Here is a 25,863-nt window from a genome sequence, read left to right on the forward strand (position 1 = left end):
AACATAGAACATAGAACGATACAGCGCAGTACAGGCCCTTCGGCCCTCGATGTTGCACCGACATGGAAAAAAACTAAAGGCCATCTAACCTACACTATGCCCTTATCATCCATATGCTTATCCAATAAATTTTTAAATGCCCTCAATGTTGGCGAGTTCACTACTGTTGCAGGTAGGGCATTCCACGGCCTCACCACTCTTTGCGTAAAAAACCCACCTCTGACCTCTGTCCTATATCTATTACCCCTCAATTTAAGCTATGTCCCCTCGTGCTAGCCACCTCCATCCGCGGGAGAAGGCTCTCGCTGTCCACCCTATCTAACCCTCTGATCATTTTGTATGCCTCTATTAAGTCACCTCTTAACCTTCTTCTCTCTAACGAAAACAACCTCAAGTCCATCAGCCTTTCCTCATAAGATTTTCCCTCCATACCAGGCAACATCCTGGTAAATCTCCTCTGCACCCGTTCCAAGGCTTCCACGTCCTTCCTATAATGAGGCGACCAGAACTGTACGCAATACTCCAAATGCGGCCGTACTAGAGTTTTGTACAACTGCAACATGACCTCATGGCTCCGGAACTCAATCCCTCTACCAATAAAGGCCAACACACCATAGGCCTTCTTCACAACCCTATCAACCTGGGTGGCAACTTTCAGGGATCTATGTACATGGACACCGAGATCCCTCTGCTCATCCACACTACCAAGAATTTTACCATTAGCCAAATATTCCGCATTCCTGTTATTCTTTCCAAAGTGAATCACCTCACACTTCTCCACATTAAACTCCATTTGCCACCTCTCAGCCCAGCTCTGCAGCTTATCTATGTCCCTCTGTAACCTGCAACATCCTTCCGCACTGTCTACAACTCCACCGACTTTAGTGTCGTCTGCAAATTTACTCATCCATCCTTCTGCGCCCTCCTCTAGGTCATTTATAAAAATGACAAACAGCAACGGCCCCAGAACAGATCCTTGTGGTGCGCCACTCGTAACTGAACTCCATTCTGAACATTTCCCATCAACTACCACTCTCTGTCTTCTTTCAACCAGCCAATTTCTGATCCACATCTCTAAATCACTCTCAATCCCCAGCCTCCGTATTTTCTGCAATAGCCGACCGTGGGGAACCTTATCAAACGCTTTACTGAAATCCATATACACCACATCAACTGCTCTACCCTCGTCTACCTGTTCAGTCACCTTCTCAAAGAACTCGATAAGGTTTGTGAGGCATGACCTACCCTTCACAAAACCATGCTGACTATCCCTAATCATATTATTCCTATCTAGATGATTATAAATCGTATCTTTTATAATCCTCTCCAAGACCTTACCACATGTTCAAAGAGTTTGGAGAGGAGAGGACAATAATTTGTAAGGATGGCAGGGTCAAGGGTTTGTTTTATTGAGGAGGGGGTGATGATGGCAGATTTGAAGGACAGAGGAACAGTACCTGAAGAGAGAGAAATGTTGACAATAGCCATGGACACAGGGTAGTTGGCTGATCAGTAGCTCAGTGGGAATAGGGTCGATGGAGCAGGAGCTGGGTCTTGTGGACAAGATGAGCTCAGAGGGCATGAGGGGAGATGGGAGAGAAACTAGAGAAAGATGTGGGTTCAGGGCTCGGGAAAGGATGAAATTTAGAGACAGTTTGGTCCGGTGGGCTCGTGGAAGGGAGGGAGGCAGCAGAGGCAGCTGATCGGATTTACTCAATCGCAGTCACAAAGAAGCTCCACAAGCTCCTCAGACTTCTTGTTGGAGGTGAGGATGGAACAGACAGGGGAGGGCGAGAGTACTTCAAAAGGAACTGACTTATGTCAGAGATATTAAAAAGTTTCAATGCACTGCGTATGTATCACAAATTTATTTATTTGACTTTTAGCCAGAATATTAGCCCCTGTAAATGGGCTGGATTTTGTTATCAGCAGAAAGAGACCCAAACTAACATGGTTCAGTCCTGAATGTGAAGAACAGCAAAATTCAATCATGCATAGCGATCAAAGAACAATACAGAACAGGAACAGGCCCTTCGGCCCTCCAAGCTTGTAGCGGTCATGATAGCTACCTTGGCCAAAACCCTTGTGCCATATCCCTCTATATCCATCTTATCCATGTGTTTGCCAAGATGCTTTTTGAACGCCGTTAATGTATCTGCTCTGTGGCCTCGGTGTGTCAGCAGGTGGGATGAAGCGGTAAATTCCTCCTCGCAGGTGAACGATCACTCTCCAGTGTGGACTCGCTGGTGTGTCAGCAGGTTGGATGACTGAGTGAATCTCTTCCCACACTTGGCGCAGGTGAATGGCCTCTCCCCAGTGTGAATTCGCTGGTGTGTCAGCAGGTTGGATGACTGAGTGAATCCCTTCCCACACTTGGCGCAGGTGAATGGCCTCTCCCCAGTGTGAACTCGCTGATGTACAGTGAGGTGAGATGATCGTCTGAATCCAGTCGCACAGTGAGAGCAGCGAAATGGTTTATTGTCAGTGTGAACACGTTGATGGCTCATCAGATCCCCAGAACTTTTATAGCTCTTCCCACAGTCTGGACATTGAAACGGTCTCTCATCAGTGTGACCTCGCTGGTGATTCAGCAGATCAGATGACTGAGTGAATCCCTTCCCACACTCTGAGCAGGTGAATGGCCTCTCCCCAGTGTGAATTCGCTGATGTACAGTGAGGTGAGATGATTGTCTGAACCCAGTCCCACACTGAGAGCACCTGAACGGTTTCACATCAGTGCGAACATGTTGATGGCGCATCAGACTCCCAGAACTTTTATAGCATTTCCCGCAGTCTGAACATTGAAACGGTCTCTCCCCAGTGTGAACTCGGTGGTGTTTCTCCAGGTCGGATGACTGGGTGAATCCCTTCCCACACTTGGAGCAGGTGAATGGTCTCTGCCCAGTGTGACTGTGTCGATGAGTTTCCAGCTTGGATGGGTAAGTGAATCCTTTCCCACAGTCCGCACATTTCCACGGTTTCTCCTCATTGTGACTGCATTTGTGGCTTGTGAGGCCTGATGATCGAGCGAATCCTCGTCCACACACACATGTGTCCGGTTTCTCCCCACTGTGAACAATGCTTTTTCCTTCCATGTTCAAAGTTCGATGATATTCAGGGTATGATAAATTGAGGACTCGGTCAGATCCTGTTCTGATGCTTGGCTTGAGTTTCCGGACTTTGAAGCCTCCCCTTCGAACACCCTGTGAAAATGATTTAAAACAGAAAATAGGGGGTGAGAGAGAACCCACAAAAACAGGTTGTGAAATTGAGCTGAATGAATCTGGTCATTTGTGGGGTCGACACTGGGAAAAAGTGACCATGAAAACTGCTGGATTATTATAAAACCCTCTTTGGGAGGAGAGAGGTGAAGAGGGATTTTCTATATCTACAAGTCATACTAAAGAGAATAAATGGCAAAGCAAATTCGACCTTGAGTTTCACAAACAGTAATACTGATACTGAAACTATGCTTCTGGTGACACAGTTATAATGCTGAGCAGGCTCGAGGGACCGAGTGGCCTGTTCCTAGTTTGTATGTAAAAGGTACAGGAAATATGAGGTGATATGAGATATAGAACATAGGACAGTACAGCACAGAACAGGCCCTTCGGCCCTCGATGTTGTGCCGAGCCATGATCACCCTACTCAAACCCACGTATCCACCCTATACCCGTAACCCAATAACCCCCCCATTAACCTTACTTTTTAGGACACTACGGGCAATTTAGCATGGCCAATCCACCTAACCCGCACATCTTTGGACTGTGGGAGGAAACCGGAGCACCCGGAGGAAACCCACGCACACACGGGGAGGACGTGCAGACTCCGCACAGACAGTGACCCAGCCGGGAATCGAACCTGGGACCCTGGAGCTGTGAAGCATTTATGCTAACCACCATGCTACCGTGCTGCCCATATATTTTCTTTGAAGGAGGCCATTCGGCCCATCGAGTCTGCACCGGCTCTTGGAAAGAGCACCCTACCCCCTACCCAAGGTCAACACCTCCACCCTATCCCCATAACTCAGTAACCCCACCCAACACTAAGGGCAATTTTGGACACTAAGGGCAATTTATCATGGCCAATCCACCTAACCCGCACATCTTTGGACTGTGGGTGGAAACCGGAGCACCCGGAGGAAACCCACGCACACACGGGGAGGCTGTGCAGACTCCGCACAGACAGTGACCCAAGCCGGAATCGAACCTGGGACCCTGGAGCTGTGAAGCGATTGTGCTATCCACAATGCTACCGTGCAGCTACTATGTTTTTACACAGCGAGCAGCAATGACTTGAAACTTGCTGCCTATGAGGGAGTTTGAAAATAGAGACAATGAATGATTTGATTTCAAAAGGAAATTGGACAGACATCTGAGGGAAATAAACCTGTGAGGATACAGGGATAGAGCTGGAGAATGGGACTGACTGGATTGCCCCAGAGAGCTAGCATGGATTCAATGGGCCAAATGCCATTCTCTGCGCCATCATGTCTCTGACTCGTTTGTGTAATCTAGTTTTGTAATTTAACCCCGGGGGGTTCAGATATCACTCAGGTAAATCTGTGCTGCACTCCCTCCGAGGCCATTCTACCCTTCCTCAGGTTTGTTGCCCAGAACTGAACACAGTTCTCCAGGTTTGGTCTAACCACGGTTTGTGAATCTCGGGGCTTTTCCAGTCACACTGAGACCTGAAATCTTCCCTCACAGACAGAACAGACAAACCTTTTACCTTCCACACCCAGATACTGCTGAAATTCAGGTTCTGATGAATCGAGTGACTCTGTCAGATCGCGATGTGACGTTTGGTTTGTGTTTCCTGTCTGTTAAACCTCCACTTCCAGTATCCTGTAAATTTACATTAACCTCACTGTCAGTTTAGGATAGAAATTCACAACATTCTCTCCTCGCCAACTTTGATTAAATGTATTCCTGGAGGTTTGATCACATGACCTGCCCCCATCCTCCAGCCATTAATCGGCCAACACATCCATCCTTGTGACACACTCCCTTCCTCGGCCAATTGGGAAAAGGACTCATTACCTTACAGGACAGTTACTGTCCTAACGATTTTCCAGACACCCAGGTTTGAATCTCACCAACACTGGGAGCTGAGTTGGTGTGAACTCGGGCAGGAGGGGCTTCAGAACAGTAAATATAAATAACGTACCTCGGAATTCACGGCCTAGGCAGCAGGGAGAGGAGTTGGCGCAAATCCAGGGAGGAGCAGCTTCGGAACAGTAAATATAAATAACTTACCTCAGAGTAAAGCTGATTGGCTGGTTGGGAATCTGTTCTAAATTTGAGAAACTGGAGTAATTAACTAAGTAGGGAGTAACTCAGAGATCAGTAACTAGGAGATTGCTGTTTGTATCTATATCAACGATTTGGATGAGAATGTACAAGGCATGATCAGTAAGTTTGCAGATGACACTAAAATAGGTGGTACTGTCGGCAGTGAGGAAGGTTATCAAAAATTGCAGCAGTATCTTGATCAGCTGGGGAAGTGGGCCGAGAAATGGCAAATGGAGTTCAATACAGATAAGTGTGAGGAGTTGCATTTCAGAAAATCAAATCCAAGGTCGGACTTTCACAGTGAATTGTAGGGCCTTCGTGTGTATCATGGAACAGAGGGATCTTGGAGTTCATATGCACGGTTCTTTAAAGGTGGAGTCACAGGTAGATAGGGCAGCATGGTGGCATAGTGGTTAGCACAGTTGCTTCACAGCTACAGGGTCCCAGGTTCGATTCCCAGCTGGGTCACTGTCCTTGCGGAGTCTGCGTGTGTTCTCTTGTTTCCTCCCACAGTCTAAAGATATGTGGGTTAGGTGGGCTGGGCATGCTAAATTGCCCTGAGTGTCCCAAAAGAAAGGTTAAGTGGGGGTTACTGGGTTACGGGGATATGGTAGATAAGTGGGTTTGAGTAGGGTGCTCTTTGTAAGGGCTATCCAGTTCTGGCGGACTCGATGGGCTGAATAGCCTCCTTCTGCTCTGTAAATTCTCTGAAGAAGGTTTTTGGCATGCTGGCCTTCATCAGTCAGGGCATTGAGTATAGAAGTTGGGAAGTTATGTTGCAGTTGTACAGGACGTTGGTGAGGTCGCACCTGGAGTATCGTGTTCAGTTTTGGTCGCCTTGCTATAGGAAATATGTTATTAAACTGGAGAGAGCACAGAAGAGATTTACAAGGATGTTGCCAGGACTCAAGGGACGGAGTGAAAGGGAGAGATTGGACAGACCAGGACCTTTATCTTTGGAGCGTAGGGGACTGAGCAGTGATCTTATAGAGGTGTATAAGATCATGAGAGGCATGGACAGGGTGAATGCACTCAGTCTTTTTCTCAGGGTTGGGGAGTCGGGAACTAAAGGGCACAGGTGTATGTTAAGAGGGGAAAGAATTAATGGGAACCCAAGGAGTAATGGTTTTACACAGAGGATAGTATGGAATGAGCTGCCGGAGGAAGGAGTTGAGGCAGGGACATTGACAACACTGAAAAGGCATTTGGACAGATACATGAATAGAAAAGGTTCAGACGGATATGGGCCAAATACAGGCCAATGGGATTGGCTTAGATGAGTTTTTTGGTTGGCACGGACCAGTTTGGGCCGAAGGGCCTGTCTCCATACCATAGATTCTATGAACCCCAAGTCTCTTTGGACACCCACTGTACTGAACCTGTTTCCATTCAGAAAGTGCTCACTTCGATCCTTTTTTGGTTCAAAACAGATAACCTCACACTTGTTTATATTGCCACAATCTTGCCCATTCACCTTGTCTGTCAATATCTTCTTGCAATTTAATGCAATCATCTATGCTATCTATGATGCCACTGAACCTTGTACCATCAGCAACTCAGAGGGGCTGGTTTAGCATACTGGGCTAAATCGTTGGCTTTTAAAGCAGACCCAGGCAGGCCAGCAGCACGGTTCAATTCCCGTACCAACCTCCCCAAACAGGCGCTGGAATGTGGCGACTAGGGGCTTTTCACAGTAACTTCATTTGAAGCCTACTTGTGACAATAAGCGATTTTCATTTCATTTTCCTTTCATTGTTTTCACACTGCAGAAGAGGCCCTTTAGTCCAAGTTAGCACCAACACATGATAAACCTGACCAACCTACCTGATCCCATTTGCCAGCACTTGGGTCATAGCCTTCAATGTTATGACATGCCAGTCTTCATCCAGGCACTTTTTTCGAGGATGTGAGGCAACCCGTCTCTATCACCCTCCCAGGTAGTGCATTGCAGACCATCACCACCCTCTGGGTAAAAACATTTTTCTTCAGTACATGTGTAAATAAATCTAATCCCCACTCTCTGCTGTCTGTTGGTTAGCCAATCCTCTATACAAGCTAATATATTATCTCTCAACCCTGTGGGATTTTACGTTATTACCTTTTGTGTGACACCTTGTCAAATGTATTCTGGGAGTCCAAATAGATCTACAGGACCCCATTATCCACTCGGCTTGTTACATCTTCCAAGAACTGCACAAAATGAGTCAAACAGGATCTACCCTTCACAAAACCACGCAGACTGCAGATGGATTGCAGTTTGACTTTCCAAATGTCCAGTTACTTCTTCTTTAATAATGGATTCCAACAGTTTCCCAACAACAGCCGTTAAACTAACTAGTTTCCTACTTTCTCACCTAATCCAGTGACATTGAAGATTTTCTCAGTGACCCTCAGTCACCATCATTGAGACTAACTTTAAATTCCAGATTTTATTAATTTAATGGATCGGAGTCGATGTCCCCAGATCATTTTCCTGTCTCTCTGGGTGACTAATGCAGGGACATTGTCACTGGGTCAGTGTCTCCCCCTGGTCTCCATGAGATTGTTTGTCGAGAGAAGCCGGAAGTGACGGACAGTGAGAGTGAAGAATGTTCATTGTTTCACATTCGGCTCTGGGGCCCCACTGGAGTTTGTAAACCCCGTCCCCCGACGCTGACCTCTCACCTGACACCTCACAATGAGCGGAGTGCTTGACGGCAGCACCGACCAATAGGCAAAGACTGGGCGCGACCGGAGGACCGGTCGGGAGTGACTGGTCCTCCAACCAATCAGCGTGAACGAGGGAGCGGGACTGAGCTGAGTGAAGCATGCGCAGTGTGATTAATGGCGACGCAGAAAAACGTTCGTTCTCGGATCCACAATCCGTGAAGGTGGGAATGACGGGACGGAGGGAGAGCTCGATTAGGCGCGCTTCGTGAACTTGTTATTTGCACCGAAAATCCGGAAAATAACCTACCGGCGCCTGGGATCTGAACGGAGGCCACAGCTTTGTTACAGACCAGACTATGCGGCCGCCATCTTTATTTGGTACTGGCAGTGGTGCGCATGCGCACCCACCATCTTTATTGGGGCATGAGCAGCAGAGCGCATGCTCAGTCGCCATCATTGTTAGGGGCAACATTTTTGAAACGTTTCTTCATGACAGACTGTCCATCAAACTGCTTCACTCAGAGTTACAAATTCCTATTTATAGGGCTGAATATCTGCCGAGGGCTGTGACAATAATTCGAATTTATATTATGACTTGAACAGAATATAACTTTTCAGAGAAAAGTTCAGAGAAACATTACAAAACAACAATTGACACTGAGCCGCATGAGGAGATATTAGATTGTAAGGAGAATGTTAACTGAGGAAAGTAAGTTTGAGAGTCGGAGTTTTAAGGATGAAATTCCAGAAATTGAGGTCTTGGCAACTCAGTAATGATGGAGAGATTCAAATCAAGAATACTCAAATGGCTGGAATTAAATGAGTGCAGAGATCTCGAAGGGATGTATGTGGAGGAGGCAACAGTGATCAGGATGATCACTATCATGGATGAAAAGAAGAATGAGAAATTTAAACTTTTTGTGACTTTTAAAAGGAAGCATTTCAGTGGATCAGTGGGACAGCGGCTGGTGTGAGTAAGCACATGGGTAGCAGAGTTTGGGATGGGATGGAGGGGGTTGTTTAATGTTGGAGTCTGGCTGCAAGTGCATTGGAATAATTTATTTGAGAGGGAACAGAAGAATAGATGATGGTTTCTGCAGCAGATGAACAGTGACTAAGGTGGAGTCGAGCTATGTTCCTGAGGTGGAAATCGGCAATCTTGGTGATGATGTGGATCTGGTCAAGAGCTCATCTCGGGGTGAAATATTTCACCAGGGTTCTGAACAGTCTGCTTCAGCCACAGGAATGCAATTGGTGGCAAGGGAGTGGAGTTTGTAGCCGGGACAGGAAGGGAATGGGTTCAGTCTTTTTTCTAAATAAACAATTTTATTGAGGTGTTTTTGGCATTGTAAACAGTTATAGTTACAGACAGTAATGTGCAAGTATCAACACAAAGCAGAAACATAGTGCAAATGCAGCACAGTAGCATTGTGGATAGCATAATTGCTTCACAGCTCCAGGTTCCCAGGTTCGATTCCGGCTTGGGTCACTGTCTGTGCGGAGTCTGCACATCCTCCCCGTGTGCGTGGGTTTCCTCCGGGTGCTCCGGTTTCCTCCCACAGTCCAAAGATGTGCAGGTTAGGTGGATTGGCCATGATAAATTCCCCTTAGTGTCAGAAATTTCCCTTAGTGCGATTACTGGGTTATGGGGATAGGGTGGAGGTGTTGACCTTGGGTAGGGTGCTCTTTCCAAGAGCCGGTGCAGACTCGATGGGCTGAATGGCCTCCTTCTGCACTGTAAATTCTATGATAAAGACCACTCCTCTCTCATAAACAGTACCCGCCTATTTATCCCTCCTATTCTACTCTAATTTACCCCCCCCCCCCCTGTTAACAATGAATTCCTCGCGAAGAAGTCGATGAATGGTTGCCACCTTCGGGCGAACCCTAATACAGATCCTCTCAAGGCGAACTTAATTTTTTCCAGCCCTAAAAAGGTCGACATGTCCTAGAGCCATGCTTCAGTCTTTGGGGGCTTTGCGTCCCTCCATGCCAGCAGTATACGTTGCCGGGCTACCAAGGAAGCAAAGGCCAAGATGTCGGCCTCCCTCTCCTCCTGGACCCCCGGGGCTTCCGAGACCCCAAAAACTGCCACCACTGGACTCATCACAACCCTGGTTTTCAGTATCTGGGACATGGCGTTCGCAAATCCCTCCCAGTATCTCCAAAGTTTTGGGCATGCCCAGAAGATGTGGACGTCATTCGCTGGCCCTCTGCAGACCTAGCGCATTTTTCCTCCACCGCAAAAAATGTACTCATCCGGGCCACCGTCATGTGGGCCCAGTGGACGGGAATAGGTTCAGTCTTGTCAATATTTAAATAGAGGAAAGTGGATGTCAGGCAAGTTTAGACAGTTTGTCTTGGAAAGGAACTTACAGGTGATGATGTTCACATACATCTGCTGTCCTGATCATCAAGGTGGTGGAGTTTAAATATTTAGGAGATTCTGTCAAATTGTGATTCGTCGTCAGTCGAGAAAATGCCTCTCCGATGCCACCTGTTGCCCCCCCCCCCCCCCAGTGTTCTCCCTCCCTCTCCCTTTCCCTCATTCTTTTTTACTTTCTCTCTTGGTTTCTTGCAGAGAATTCTTTAGCCCAGAGGGTTGTGGATGATATTTGAGGCTGAGATGTGCGATTTTTGGTCTCTCAGGAAGTCAAAGGACATAGAGAGCTAACGGGAAAGTGGAATTGAAGAATGAGATCAACCACAATCGTGTTCAATGGCAGAGCAGGGTCGACGGGCCGAATGGTCTACTTCTATTTCTTGTGTTCTTGCAGAGGCCTGAGTTTTGTGTGGGCTCAGGCCGGTGGCAGGTTCCCTTCCCTGAAGGACATTAACAAACTAGTTCACTTTTCACAAAAGGTTCCAACAGTTTTCGTGGTCACTTTTTCCCAGTGTCGGCCCCACAAGTTACCAGATTCATTCAGCTCAATTTCACAACCTGTTTTTGTAGGATCTCTCTCACTCCCTTTTTTCTGTTTTAAATCAATTTCAGAGTTAGAAGGGGAGGATTTGCAGTCAGGAAACTCAGATCAAACATCTTATCAGGATCAGACAACGTCATCGAATTGATCGTAACCTAAATATTGGTGAATTTGGACCATGGAAGGAAAAAGCAATGCTCACAGTCCTCTGAAAGAGCACCCTACCTCCCCATCCCCGCTTAACCTATACATCCTTGGATTGTGAGAGGAAATGAGAGCACCCAGAGGAAACCCATGCAGACCCGGGGAGAAAGTGCAAACTCCACAATTCACCAAATTCCTGGAATCAAACCTAGGTCGCACGCACTGCGCGGCAGCAGTGCTACCATGCTCACCACTGTCCACCATGCTACCTGAGTTCCTAACATTACTGATTTCCGCTGCAATCGCCAAATCATAGCGAAATAATTAACAATTCCCTGCTTGGTTAGTAGCTGCCATGGCGGGAACATTACCCGGCACCCCCCGCGGTGGTGAATGTCCTCTATCCTGAACACAGGTGAGCAATGCGCAAGCGCAAGACCGCCCTGTATTGGAGCATGCGCAGTGATAGCGAAGAGAAGCCTATTGTTTATCGGATCTCCAAACCGGTGAGGATGCGGAAACGCGTCGGGGGCGATGAAGCCGGCGGGTGGACGGGGAGGGTTTCTAAACACCTGGTGAAGGCATAAAGCCCCGAATCCGAACCTGCGTGTCCCACATTTGCAGCTTCGGGTCTTTTCCCCGGAGACGACCCAGACTAACGGCCGCCATCTTGTTTCAGGTGGAGAGTGCGCATGCGCTTCTGTTATCGGGCCTTCGAAAGATTGTGGGCGGGGCTTCAGCGCCTCTGTTTCCAACCGGGTCCTAGTGTCCGGCATGAGCCCCAAACTGCAGGTGTTGCTTACAGCCCAGAGAATTCCATGGGCCATGTATACATTCAGTGTGGAAGGTTGCAGTGTCGATAGTTAGTTACCTGCAAAAGCTACTTCTCAAGTTTTAGATACATTTCAGCCCCAGGCTCCTAATCTTTGGCTGCCCGGTGTGGAGGGACTGGGTAAGTCAGAGGATCATCCCCTGGACTTGCTCTTGGGCCTGGTTAAAACAGCAATTTATAGAATTTGGATGATCAGGTCCCATTTGGTGAGGGGGTTACACTGGTTAAATATAAGAAATAGGAGCAGGAGTCAGCCACTACGGCAACACCACTACACCAGTACCACGTAGTGGTATTGTCACTGGACTCCTAAACCAAAAATCCAGAGTAATGCTTCTGGTGAAACCCAGGTTTGAATCCTGCCACTGCAGATGTTGAAATTTGAATTCAATAAGCATCTGGAATAAATAGTCTAATGATGACCATGAAACCATTGTTGATTGTCATTAAAAACTCAACTCATTCACTAATGTCCTTGAGGGAATGAAATCTGCCGTCCTTACCCGGTCTGGCCGACATGTGACTCCAGACCTACAGCAATGTAGTTGACTCTTAACTGCCTCATCCAGGGCAATTAGGGATGGGCAATAAGTATGAACAAATAAAATAAAAATCAGTCCATTGAGCCTGCTCCACCATTGAATAAGATCATTTTACTGCCGCCCCCCCATAAGAAACTGCCGGCCTCTCTTCCATGGGCCTGCCCATGTCTGGGGGGTTCTGGTGAGGGAGCATGCGGTGTCCACCAGTACAATTGACACCTTCCACAATCAGTGGGTTCCTCGGAGTACAGAATGTCTCAGAGACATTGGTAATAACATTCTGGTTTATTCAGGAAGATTCTTTTGCTCTTGTTGGGACTTTGTTTCTGATTTTGGTTTATTTTATTTTGATTGAACAACATGTTTGAGAAAACAAGAAAAGAATGAATGTTGCATAGAAACTAGAATTGTCTGTTGTAAATTTCTATCCTGCACTGACAGCAATGACTTTTGTAAACTCTGTTTATAGGATATTAGGAGATAACGTGTGGATGGGGAACTCAAACCAAGCATCACATTAAGATCTGATCATCACTTAATTCACTCGGAGCTGAATATCATCAAGCTTTAAATGTCAAAGCAGAAATATTTATCTGTTTTGTCTGCGGGAAATGATTTCAGACATCAGTGTGACTGGAAAAGCACTGAGACATACACATACCCGAGTGAGTGTGTTCCAGTTGACCTTTAAGCAGTTACACAGCCTGAACAAAAATCACACCATTCACAGCGGGAATAAACCGTACATATATTCTGTGTGTGGACGAGGCTTCAACTGATCATCCAATCTGGAGAGACACAAACTAATTCGCACTACAAAGAAACCATGGAAATGTGGGGACTGTGGGAAGGGATTCCTTTGCCCATCCCAGCTGGAAGCTCATCGACGCAGTCACACTGGGGAGAGACCGTTCACCTGCTCCGTGTGTGGGAATGGATTCACTCTAATGTCCAGCCTTCAGTTACACCTGCGAGTTCACACTGATGAGAGACCTTTTAAATGTTCTGATTGTGAAAAATGCTTTAAAATCTCACCGGATCTGATTAAACACCAGTTTATTCACATGGACGAGAGACCATTTGGTTGTTCTCAGTGTGAGAAGAGATTTAGACAGTCGCCTCACCTTATTCAACACCAGCGAATTCACAGCGGGGAGAGGCCGTACACCTGCTCTGTGTGTGGGAAGGGATTCATTTCATCATCCAACCTGGTGAGGCACCAACAGGTTCACACAAGGGAGAAGATATTCACCTGCTCTGTGTGTGGGAAGGGCTTTACTCAGTCTTCCAACCTGCTGAGACACCAGCAAGTTCACACTGGGGAGAGGCCGTTCACCTGCTCCGTGTGTGAGAAGAGATTTGCTCGATCGTCTCACTTGCTGACACACCAGCGAGTTCACAACTGACTGTGGAGGTTAGATTCTGCTGTTAATCACATCATTTGTTTGTTTCTGTTGCTGTTGGTAACTCTTGCAACTAAATTGGTGATGATGAAATCAGACAGCGCTGTTGTAAGCAGACAAGGGTTAGGAGCAGGATCAGGCCAGACAACCTGTCTCACCTACTCCGTTATTCAATACAATCATGGCTGAATGAACCTCAATTCCTCCCTCCTGTCTGTTCACCAGCACCCTTGATTCTCTGAGAGACCAAAATTCAGTCTATTTCAGTCTTCAATTTGTTGGACAATGGAAACAGAAAATTTTAATTTTTAGGACCAAAGGAGGTGAGTTGGCCCATCATATCGGTACCAGCCCAACCCCACTTTCTAGCTGTTAGTCTGTAACCTTGTAGGTTGTTACATGTCAAATACCTCACTGTAATGATTTGTTCTAAGGTCACTCTCCACTGCCTTACTGCTGAGTAATCACAAGAAACTGAATTGTGAATCACAATGGTGGGGTTTTTACCCAGCATTCCCCACATGGTGGATGTCCCCTATCTACACCACAGGAGACAAGTGCACAGGTGCAGTGTCGCTCAGTTTTTGAAGCATGTGCTGTGTCGGTCATGACCATGGACAGGTGTTTATTTGTCAAATTTGCAGCTGGTCAAAGGTGTGCTGGAGTTGGCGGCTGGATGGGGAGGATTTGGAAACACTTTGTGGATCCACAAACTCATCAGGATAATTGTCAGCTCCCTGGTTTGCCTGTGGGGCATCTCCCTCCCTCCCGGGAACAGGCCCAGGTTAACGGGCACCATCCTGCTTCACACACTGGAGGGTGGTTCACATCACAGGATGGGGGATAATAAATAAGAGCTTACACTTTGCACTCAAATCAATGAGGACTCTGATCTCTGGGAAACTATTAACAAATGTCTCCCTGTGAAACATCAGCTCAGGGTCACATTGGACAGGATGAGAACCAGAAATCAAAACAAGGGAGAGAGAGAAAGGTTAATGTCTGAATTGTGATGACAACACAAATATAACAAGTAATTAGAATTAATCACATAGTTATAGATAGCCATTAAATAAAAGTATAAAATAATGACGGGATTGCACATTATTTCATCAGACAAATAATTACAATAGGTTACAAAAAGCAGGACTCCTTAACCAGCAGAATATAAATTAAAGATTCTCTGCAAAGTGCATTTTTTAAAAACTTGTTTTTATTCAGAATTTTAACAAAGCCACTACTAAAAGAAGGCAACAATAAACAAAAAAAGAATGAACAACTTAACAAAAATCTATCCACAACCTATACAGTTCCCCACCTCCCCCTCTGGTTTTCTGCTGCTGCTGACCTCCATCTAACGTTCCGTGAGAAAGTCAAGGAATGGTTGCCACCGCCCGGAGAACCCCTGCAGAGCCCTCGCCAGGCAAATGTTATCCTCTCCAAACCTAGAAACCCCACCATGTCACTAACCCAAGTCTCAACACTTGGGGGTTTTGCGTCCCTCCACATTAAGAACAGCCTTCTCCGGGCTACCAAGGAGGCAAAGGTCAGGATTCCGGCCTCTTTTGACCCCCCCGACTGCGCTCAAAGAATATTCTTTTAACTCGCGGGATCTTGTTTGCCCACACCAATCCCGTGATAATCCTGTTCACCCGCTTGAAGAAGGATTTGAGGATGGGAAGGCACTGGAAGACGACTAGAACCTGGGGAGGACCGTCATCTTCATAGACTGCACCCTGCCTGCCAGGGAAAGTGGCAACATGTCCCACCTCTTAAAGTCCCCCTCCATCTGATCCACAAGCCACGTTAGGTTGAGCTTGTGCAGGGCATCCCAACTCTTAGCCATCTGTATGCCCAAGTAGCGAAAGCTCCTCTCCACCATCTTGAGCGGGAGCTCTCCCAGTCTCTTTTCCTGGTCTGTCGAATGGATCACAAAAAGCTCGCTTTTCCCGACATTTAATTTATACCCCGAGAAATCTCCGAAATCTTTTAGTATCTGCATGACATCCCCCACCCCTCCACCGGATCTGAAATATACAGGAGCAGGTCATCCGCATACAGTGAAACACGATGCTCCTCCCCTCCCCGAACCAGCCCCCTCCAGTTTCTAGACATCCTCAGTGCCATGGCCAACCTCTCCATTCCCAGGGCAAACAGCAGGGGGGACAGGGGGCACCCCTGCCTCGTTCCTCGATGCAGCCTATAGTATTCTGACCGCAGCCAGTTCCTGGACACACTCGCTACAGGGGCATGATACAGTAATCTGACCGACCTTATGAATTCCTCGCCAAATCCAAATCTGCCTAACACTTCCCACAGGAACTCCCACTCCACCCGATCAACGGCTTTTTCCGCATCCATTGCAGCCACCACTTCTGCATCCCCTCCTTCCGAGGGCATCAGGGTCACGTTCAAGAGCCTCCGCACATTCGTGTTCAGCTGCCTGCCCTTGACAAACCCCGTCTGGTCTTCATTAATCACCCCCGGGACACAGTCCTCAATTCTAGTGGCCAGGGTGTTGGCCAACAGTTTGGTGTCTACATTAAGGAGCAATATCGGCCTGTAGGAGCCACACTGCAACGGGTCCTTATCTCAGTTAAGGATGAGCGAGATCAAGGTCCGGAACATCGTCGGGGGAAGGGTTCCCATTTCCTTAGCCTCGTTGAAGATTCTCAGCAATAGCGGGCTCAACAGCTCTGAGAATTTGCTATAGAATTCTACAGGATATCCATCCGGTCCCGGGGCCTTGCCCGACTGCAAACCCTCCAAACCTTTGCAATCTGCCTTTTGTATTAAATCCACAGATCATATGTTGTCAGCTTGAGTTCGTTAAATTCTCAATCATTTACATACTGTCTATGAGTTTCATAAAGTAGGTCATTATAAAGTAGGTCTTGTCCGTCTATTTGTTCTATATCTTATTTGTGGATAGAGTCCTTTGTCTGAAATTCCAAATAACATTTATTTTTGTGTGTGGTTGTGACAAGAGATAGTGGCAGCTGGGGACGAAGGATTCAAGAGTTTTCCAGTGAAATCCAGACACAGTTTGCCTGGGAACACATATTCAGCTGATTGACTGTATAATGTTTATCAGCATTCATGGATGAAATGAATTATCCAACATGTTTCTATCTCTATTTGTCTAAATTTGAAAAAAGGATACAGAAAACAATATCCAACACTTTATTTGGATTTCAGCCCAGTGGGGAGGGAGAGTGTGTGGGACGGGGATCTGTAGCTGTCGTGGAATAAGAGGAAAAAAATGTTCCATAGAAATGAGAATTAACTGTTCTGCATTTCTATCCTCTACTTACAGTGACGACTTTGGTCATCTCCTTTTACAGAGCATGGAGAGGATTTGCAGATGAGTAACGCAAACTGAACATCATGTCAAGATCTGACACAGTCACTTGATTCATCAGGACCTGAATATCATCGGCCTTTGAATGTGGAAGGAGAAATGTTTGTCTGTTCTGTCTGTGGGAAAAGATTTCAAATATCAGTGTGACTGGAAAAGCATCAAGACCCACACAACACACACCCAAGTGAGAATGTTCCAGTGAACTGACTGTGGAAACATCAGTGTGACTGGAAAAGCACCGAGACCCACACAACACACACCCAAGTGAGTGTTCCAGTGAACTGACTGTGGAAAGAGCTTTACCAGTTACACAGCCTGAAGAAACATTACACCATTCACAGTGAGGAGAGACAGTGCACATGTTCTGTGTCTGAGCAAGATTGCAACTGATCATCCAACCTGGAGAGACACAATGACACTGGCACCATGGAGAAACCTTGGAAATGTGGGGACTGTGGGAAGGGATTCAGTTACCCATCCCAGCTGGAGTGCCATCGGCGCTGTCATACTGGGGAGAGACCATTCACCTGCTCCATGTGTGGGAAGGGATTCACAAAGTCATCCAGCCTGGGGTCACATCAGAGAGTTCACAGTGATGAGAGACCTTTTAAATGCTTTTACTGTGGGGATTGCTTTAAAACCTCTCCAGATCTAATTAAACACCAGCTTGTTCACACTGACAAGAGACCATTCAGTTGCTCTCATTGTGAGAAGAGATTCAGACAATCGTCTCACCTTATTCAACACCAGCGAATTCACACTGGGGAAAGGATATTCACCTGCTCCGTGTGTGGGAAACAATTCACTCAGTCATCCAATCTCCAGACACACCAACGCACTCACAGTGGGGAGAAGCCGTTCACCTGCCCCGAGTGTGGGAAGGGATTCAATCGATCATCCAACCTGCTGAGACACCAGCGGGTTCATGTGTGACTGCAGGAGTTGGATGTTGTTGGTAATCGCATCCTTTGTTTATTTCTGTTCAAGTTAATAACCCCTATAAGTGGGCTGGAGTTTGATGTTGTCCACAGGACAGGTGATGTGCTGGGATTGCAGTATGTGGGAGTTTTTGGAGAACATTGCCATCCTGGACAATCATATCTGCGGGAGTGTCTGCAACTTGCAGAACCTGGGCTCAGGGTTATTGAGCTGGAGTCTGAGCTGCTGACATTGTGGGGCATCAAGGAGGGGGAAAGTCACCTGGAAACTTCCCCAAAGTTCAGTAGAAATTTGCAGTGGGTGGGGGACTTGGTTTTCTGCATCAATCGACAGTTTGAAATGTGTGGGGATAAGTGAGGAATGATTGGATTGGATTTGTTTATTGTCACGTGTACCGAGGTACAATGAAAAGTATTTTTCTGCGAGCAGCTCAACAGATCATTCAGTACATGGGAAGAAAAAGGAATAAAAGTAAATACATAATAGGGCAACACGATATACAGTGTTATACACGATATACATAAGCACTGGTATCGGATGAAGCATACAGGGTGTAGTGTTAATGAGGTCAGTCCATAAGAGGGTCATATAGGAGTCTGGTGACAGTGGGGAAGAAGCTATTTTTGAGTCTGTTCGTGCGTGTTCTCAGACTTCTGTATCTCCTGCTCGATGGAAGAAGTTGGAAGAGTGAGTAAGCTGGGTGGGAGGGATCTTTGATTATGCTGCCCACTTTCCCAAGGCAGCGGGAGGTGTAGATGGAGTCAATGGATGGGAGGCAGGTTCGTGTGATGGACTGGGCGGTGTTCACGACTCTCTGAAGTTTCTTGTGGTCCTGGGCCGAGCAGTTGCCATACCAGGCTGTGATGCAGCCCGATAGGATGCTTTCTATGGTGCATCTGTAAAAGTTGGTAAGGGTTAATGTGGACATGCCGAATTTCCTTAGTTTCCTGAGGAAGTATAGGCACTGTTGTGCTTTCTTGGTGATAGCGTCGACGTGAGTGGACCAGGACAGATTTTTGGTGATGTGCACCCCTAGGAATTTGGAACTGCTAACCATCTCCACCTCGGCCCCGATGATGCTGACAGGGGTGTGTACAGTACTTTGCTTCCTGAAGTTAATGACCAGCTCTTTAGTTTTGCTGGCATTGAGGGAGAGATTGTTGTCGCTTCACCACTCCACTAGGTTCTCTATCTCCCTCCTGTATTCTGACTCAGTGAACTCCGGCTGTCTGACAGCTCGGTGTATTACTGCAGGCTGAAAGACTCAGTGACAGGAACCGCATACAAAAACACTGTTGCAGTGGGACATGATGAATGGAGCAGTGGGCTGTGGCGCAAGTTATGTGGAGTTCTAGCATTTAACAGACAATAATGTCCAGACAATGTGTCCACAGACAGTTCTCATCAGCTCTGAAGAGAGAAGTCAGATTTCATGCCCGTATATTTTTCTGTTCTATTTGATATGCCACTGATAGAGGATAACCAGAACAAATCTTACCCTTTTTATGTCCCCAGTGGAAGATTAATCAGAACCCACCCTGTCACCAAGCTCAATCTAATTCATGACAGTGAGTGAAATATGGGCAGCATGGTAGCACAGTGGTAAGCACTGTTGCTTCACAGTGCCAGGGACCTGGGTTCGATTCCAGGCTTGGTCACTGTCTGTGCGGAGTCTGCACGTTCTCCCCGTGTCTCCGTGGGTTTCCACCGGGTGCTCCGGTTTCCTCCCACAAGTTCCGAAAGACTTCCTTACTCGGTGATTTAAACATTCGGAATTCTCCCTCAGTATACCTGAACTGGCATCAGAGTGTGGCGACTGGGCGCTTTTCACAGTAAATTCATCGCAGTGTTAACATAGGCCCACTTGTAACACTAATAAAGATTATTATTAAACAGGACATCTCCATCTACATTCAACACCTGTTCTTTGAGATGATTTATTTCAAATCAATTAAAGATCAAACTGTCTCTCGGATCAATGAGTTTGCTGTCATTATTTCATTCCAATTACTTGGTTACAACAGTGATATCGTGATTCTAATCAACGTTTACAGCAACATTGCTATTGACTAATATGTACAAATTGTCCTCCCATCAGTTCCAGCACCTCCAGGAAGGCACAATATTCCATTGCCCGTTGCAACTTGGCTTTAAGGGTTAGCCCTGAGCCTGGTGGTAGCTTCACTCATGATACCCAGTTACATGTGAGGTAGAAATGGGACGGGAATAGAAGTAAAATATTGCGGTTGCTAGAAATCTGAAATAAAAACAAAATGCTGGATAAACTCAGCAAGTCTCGCATCATTTGTGAAGAAACCGTTAACATTTGGTTGCTATGTTTTTGGTTGCAGAATGTTAACGGTGATCTGGTCCTTTGGACTTCATTTGTCCGTTGGAAGACGGAGTGAGGGAAAAAGGAAGCAATATCTCAATGTCTCTGACAGCGCGTGGTGTCCATCTTTGTGCGGGGCAGAGCTCCATTAGGTCAGAGTTAATGGAATCGGGATCGACGTGCCCCTAACAAAGATGGGGAAGACGCGAGCTATGTGCATTTCGCCGAGGACTTCCGGACAGCAGCGCATGCGCATTGCAGCGGGTGTGGTTTGTTGACGGAAGCGCGCGGACTATTCCCCGGATCAGATTTGAGGGGAGACGGTTAACGGTCGCCGGCGTTGCCATGGCTGCGGCGCTCGCCAACCGCGCGCGCTGGCATAAGTGGACCCTCGAGCTCAACCCGAGCGGCAGCAGCAGGTGCAGAGGCCGCGCGGGGAGCCTGGGGCTCGAGTAGGAGGCGCAGACCGGGCCAGCCTGCCTCACCCGCGGGGAGGGCACCGCACACTGACCCGGGGATGTGGGCACCAACCTAAAACTTTACACCCCACGGTTTTCCAGGGTCCTTTCACCCCTCACTTGGCCCCTTGGCAGAAAGCAGCTTTTCAAATCTCCTAGAAACCACTCCGACCCCACTTGACTTCTTTTCCTGGGGTCACGACCCTGAGACACCATCTTGGTTTCAGCCCCCCCACCTGATTGGGTGCCAACTGCGGTGTTGGGCTGGAGTAACCCTTGCTCGTTTCTAGGGCCGGGTGCTGCACTGGCTCTCTCTCGACATTCAACATTGTTCACTTTCAAGCTAAAATTTAGTTCCTCCGGTGATTCGGTGTGATCGCCATTTGACAGAGGACTGGACAAGGGGATTGGCACCCTGATTGTCAGTTGACTCCAATCCTCTTTTGTGGCCGTCCATTCCCATGGCAGTTTTGTGGATGCAGTGGTACTGTGTGCTCTTGGCTTGCTCATGGTTTAGTTCATGCTGGCAGTATTGCCACCACGGTGGGGTCCCTGATGGAGAGACTCCCTCTTTAAAGAGGGTCCTGAAAGGGTTGCTGAGGTGACCAATTTGTGTTCTCTGTTTCTCGCAGGAGCTGTGATAAACAGAATGGTCAGGCTGACTTCATGTGCCCAGTCGCATATTCAGACAAACAGCTTCCAGACATCCGCGTCCAAGAAACAGACCGGATGGTGGTTGAGAAAGTAAGTTGGATTTGAATGTGTCCTCGGTGTCCAGCTAGCCAGGCTTGGTTTGTCAACAGTGGTTAACTAGGTTGGTGAACCGCTACACCCTATGTGGTAAAGGGACCTTTTGTGAGGTTAACCGTCATCCTTATTTCCAGGCCTGGGTGTGACCTTCCCCAACCTGGCTCCCTTTACTGATGCTCTGCTTGCTTTCTGTTTTCAGTTCTGCTGGGACATCGCCTTGGCTCCATTGAAGCAGCTGCCCATGAATCTGTTCATTATGTACACGGCTGGCAACAACATCTCCATCTTCCCTATCATGATGGTTTGCATGATGGCCTGGAGACCCATACAGGCACTGATGTCCATGTCGGCAAGTGAGTATTGTATTGATTCTGCAGCTGCGAAACCGCTCTGAACTGGTATCATTTGAATGGGACTTAGAATAGAGTGCTGAGAGCTCGGTGAATGAGGGAGTTCGGGAAGGACGGGAAAGAGGAGCTCTTTTACTTTCCAGATTTCTTGGCCTTCAAGAAGTGATCTTACTCTGCTACAGGAGAAGAAGTTAGTTTGTTAGTGAGTAACTGCCAAGTGACATGGGGTTATTCTATTTCTATGGCTCAAAATACTGTAGCAACTGGTTGTAAGGTTGATAAAATATATAAAAACAAAAGTAAAACATATTAGGGGTGGCACGGTAGGTTTATACCTCCAATGTACAGATATCCCCCTGGGAGAGAGAGGGGACAGAGACACCAGTCACTGTACAGATATCCCCCTGGGGGAGAGAGGGGATAGAGACACCAGTCAGTGTACAGATATCCACCTGAGAGAGAGGGGACAGAGACACCAGTCAGTGTACAGATATCCCCCTGAGAGGGGACAGAGACACCAGTCAGTTTCCAGATATCGCCCTGAGAGACACCAGTGAGTGTACAGATATCTCCCTGGGGGAGAGAGGGGACAGAGACACCAGTCACTGTACAGATATCTCCCTGAGATTTCTCTTGGTGTCCAACAATCCATTGATGTCAGTTTGGAATTTAATCAGTGATTGAACATCCACAACTCTCTTGTCAACTACAGACAACTCATGGGGTGAGGAAATTCCACTTCAGCTCAGTCCGAACTGGCTGCCCCTGATCCTGTGTCTCTGTTACGGATTCTGCAGCCAGAGGAAACAGTGTCTCCACATCTCACTGTCAAACCCTATTTACAATTATATCTGCTTCAATCGGATCAACTCTCAGTCTCGTAAACACAAGAGAGTAAAGGCTCATTCTTCCCAATCTCTCCTCGTTGGACAATCCTGTCATCCCAGGAACCAATCAGGTGAACCTTTGTTACCCTCCCTCCTGGGCAATTCTGTAGATAAGGAGACCCAAACTGCATAAGGTGTTCCTGCTGTGTTTGACCAAAACTGCAATTTGTACAATTGCAGAAAGATTTCCTCACTCAAACTCCAGTGAATCATGGAAATCCTACAGTGCTGAAGGAGGCCATTTGGCCCATCGAGTCTGCACCAACCATTTGAAAGGCCACCATACAGAGACCCAATTCCCTCCCTATCCCTGTAACCCCACCTGACCTTTCGACACTTGAGGGGCAATTTAGCATGGCCAATCCACCGAACCGGTACATCTTTGGACTGTGGGAGGAAACCGGAGAACCCGGAGGAAACCCACGCAGACACTGGGTTAACGTGCAGACTCTGCACTGGCAGTCAGCCGAAGCTGTAATCAAACCCGGGTCCCTGGCGCCATCCCTCGGTGAAGGCTAACGGAATACCTGCCGTCCCAATTTCTTGCTGTATCTCCAAACTGACTGTTTGTGATTCGAGTACAAGGATCCCTCAATCCTCTGTGAACATTTCAATCTCTCTCCTGTTCCTGACCTTTCTGTTTTTCCCATTCTCACTCCCAGTCTTTAAGGTCCTGGGGAATTCGACTCAGCACTGGCTGCAGTGTCTGCTCTACTTCATCGGCAACCTGCTGGGGTTGGCCCTGGCCGTCTACAAGTGCCAGGTGATGGGGCTGCTGCCCACGCACTCCTCCGACTGGCTGGCATTCCTCCAGCCGCCCCAGGTAAGATCTGAACTCGGAACGTGAGGGGAGTTAGGAAAATAGGAAGAGAAGGAGACCGTTCAGCGCTCTGGAGCCTGAGCGACGGGTCCAACGTTCCCTGGAGTTCAGATCACCCGATTGAAAGGTGTGAAATTCTGAGGAGACTCCGTAAGGTCGATGTGGAGAGGCTAAATCCCGGAGAGTCGGGGACACAGTCTCGATAAGGGGGCGGCCATTTTGGACTGTGACGAGGGAGAATTTCTTCACCCAGAGGGTTTGTGAATCTTTGGAATTCTCTATCCCAGGGAATCCTGGATGTTCGGTCGTTGAGTGTGTTCAAGGCTGAGGTGGAGATATCTTTGAGAATTGTGGGGCGGGGAGGAGTGCAGGGAGAGTGGAGCTGAGGTCGATGATGAGCCGTAATCTTGTTGAATAGTGGAGCAGGCTCGCCAGGAGCTATTCCCACTCCTATTCCTGATGTTCCTCTCCTTTCACAGAGAGTGGAGTACATGGGCGGGGGGCTGGTCCTGTGATGGTCCCACTCTCCTCCCATCGCTCGGAGAGACAACGCCCGAGGATGATCAACACTGGACTGAATCTGCTTCCTCCTGGTTAACGTCGGACCAGGCAGGCTCCAGGCAGGCTCCACGTAACCTGCCCTCCCATCGCTGCCCCATACACACTGACAGAAAGAGACAGACAGCTGGCCCGTGTACCTGTGACCACTGTCGGAATGGCCGGAGATGTTGGCAGCAGGGACTGTGTATTTTGTCACTGGTTATTCATTCGTTCAACTCCCTTTGCTGAGCCACGAATGAGGGATGTGTTGGGGCTGATGATGGGATGGGAGGCTCCTGAATCAGTCAGTCCCGGATGATCCCGGTGGCTCTTGCTCTCCATCCCACCTGGGCCGGAAGGTCACAGGTTTGTAACCTGAGAGTCAAGCTGCTGTAATCGGGGCTGTCATTCCAGCCAGCAGAGCTGAGGGAGTGCTGCTGTGTCAGTGAGATGTCAAACCGAGGCCCTCCACCCCCTCGAGTGGATGTAAAATATAAGCAGCAACAGTAGGATGGGGAGGGAAGTTCTCTCCGGTGTCCCTCAAACCCTCACTGAAATTAGGTTCTTGACCATGTGTTGCATAATGCTATGTGGGATCTTGCTGTGCACATAGCAGTCGCCGTCTCCTCCCACAGAATGGCAGGGGCTACACTGCGGGAGTGACCCGTCGAAAGGAAGAGATTGTCTTCCTCCTGTGCCTTTTCCGACTGGCCCAGAGCTTTCCATCAACACGGCAGCTTTTTATATTTGAAGCACAGTCACTGTTTTCACATGCGAATCTCGGCAGGGACTGCACAGCAAGATCCCATAAACACTGCTATTACCACCAGATACCACGTCAGGCTATCTGAAGGATAATATTGCTGCTCGGACACCAGGCTGGGGAAAGGATTGGGCTGGGTAGTTGCTGCCATCCTTCTCTCCATCACATTGGCCTCGGGATCTTGTACATCCACCTGAGGGGGCACAATGTGACAGGGAACCTAGTTTATGTCCCACTGACAACAGGAGGCACGGTAGGGCAGCACGGTAGCACAGTGGATAGCACTGTGGCTTCACAGCGCCAGGGTCCCACGATCGATTCCCTGCTGGGTCACTGTCTGTGCAGAGTCTGCACGTTCTCCCTGTGTCTCTGTGGGTTTCCCCCGGGTGCTCCGGTTTCCTCCCACAGTCCAAAGACGTGCAGGTTAGGTGGTTTGGCCATGCTAAATTGCCCTTAGTGACCAATAAGGTGAGGAGCGGTTATTGGGTTACGGGGATAGGGTGGAAGTGAGGGCTTAAGTGGGTCGGTGCAGACTCGATGGGCCAAATGGCCTCCATCTGCACTGTATGTTCTATGTTATTGAATATTTAGTGCTTGCATATCTGTGAGTGGGCGCACATATGTGCATGTCTATGTGTATGTGTGTCTACGTTTGTATATGTGTGTGCCTATGTTTTTTTCTGTGCCTGTGTATGTGTATGCGTGCGCCTGTATGTGTGTGGGTGTGCCTATGCGTGTGTGTGGGTGCACGTGCATGCGCATGTGTACCCAGCATATTGCATGTGCGAGGGTGGCTAGGTGCGTGTGCGAGTGTGCCTACGGATGAGTACATGTGTGCCAATGGATGTGTGTCTGGTCTTTCAACTGCCCTTCCC

General features: G+C 47.9%; 2 protein-coding genes across 5 annotated transcripts in view; one reads left to right on the forward strand and one right to left on the reverse strand.

Annotated features, from left to right (window-relative positions):
* Window positions 1-2,070: 2,070 nt before the first annotated feature.
* The window catches only part of LOC119959787 (zinc finger protein 420-like), a 30,475-nt gene continuing 6,682 nt past the window's right edge, over window positions 2,071-25,863 (reverse strand). Inside the window, exons 4-5 of the mRNA XM_038787878.1 lie at window positions 25,050-25,181; window positions 2,071-2,969 (exon numbers count right to left, since the gene is read on the reverse strand). Coding sequence (XP_038643806.1) covers window positions 2,223-2,969; window positions 25,050-25,181 — 879 coding nt within the window. The 3' untranslated portion in view covers window positions 2,071-2,222. The remainder of the gene's footprint in view (window positions 2,970-25,049; window positions 25,182-25,863) is intronic.
* LOC119959785 (ER membrane protein complex subunit 4-like) lies at window positions 20,650-25,354 on the forward strand. 4 transcript variants are annotated; one of them, XM_038787876.1, is made up of 5 exons: window positions 20,650-20,684; window positions 21,511-21,622; window positions 21,828-21,981; window positions 23,528-23,688; window positions 24,165-25,354. In XM_038787876.1, exons 2-5 carry the CDS (start codon window positions 21,545-21,547, stop codon window positions 24,198-24,200), a joined length of 429 nt encoding a protein of 142 aa, XP_038643804.1. In that variant the 5' UTR covers window positions 20,650-20,684; window positions 21,511-21,544; the 3' UTR covers window positions 24,201-25,354. The 4 variants fall into 4 exon arrangements, with proteins under 4 accessions (XP_038643804.1, XP_038643803.1, XP_038643802.1 ...); XM_038787875.1 differs by lacking the exon at window positions 20,650-20,684 and adding an exon at window positions 20,695-20,839; XM_038787874.1 differs by lacking the exon at window positions 20,650-20,684 and adding an exon at window positions 20,697-20,838 and having other exon boundaries at window positions 21,507-21,622.

The sequence above is a fragment of the Scyliorhinus canicula genome, unplaced genomic scaffold (genome assembly GCF_902713615.1).
Source record: "Scyliorhinus canicula unplaced genomic scaffold, sScyCan1.1, whole genome shotgun sequence".
Lineage (NCBI taxonomy): Eukaryota > Metazoa > Chordata > Chondrichthyes > Carcharhiniformes > Scyliorhinidae > Scyliorhinus > Scyliorhinus canicula.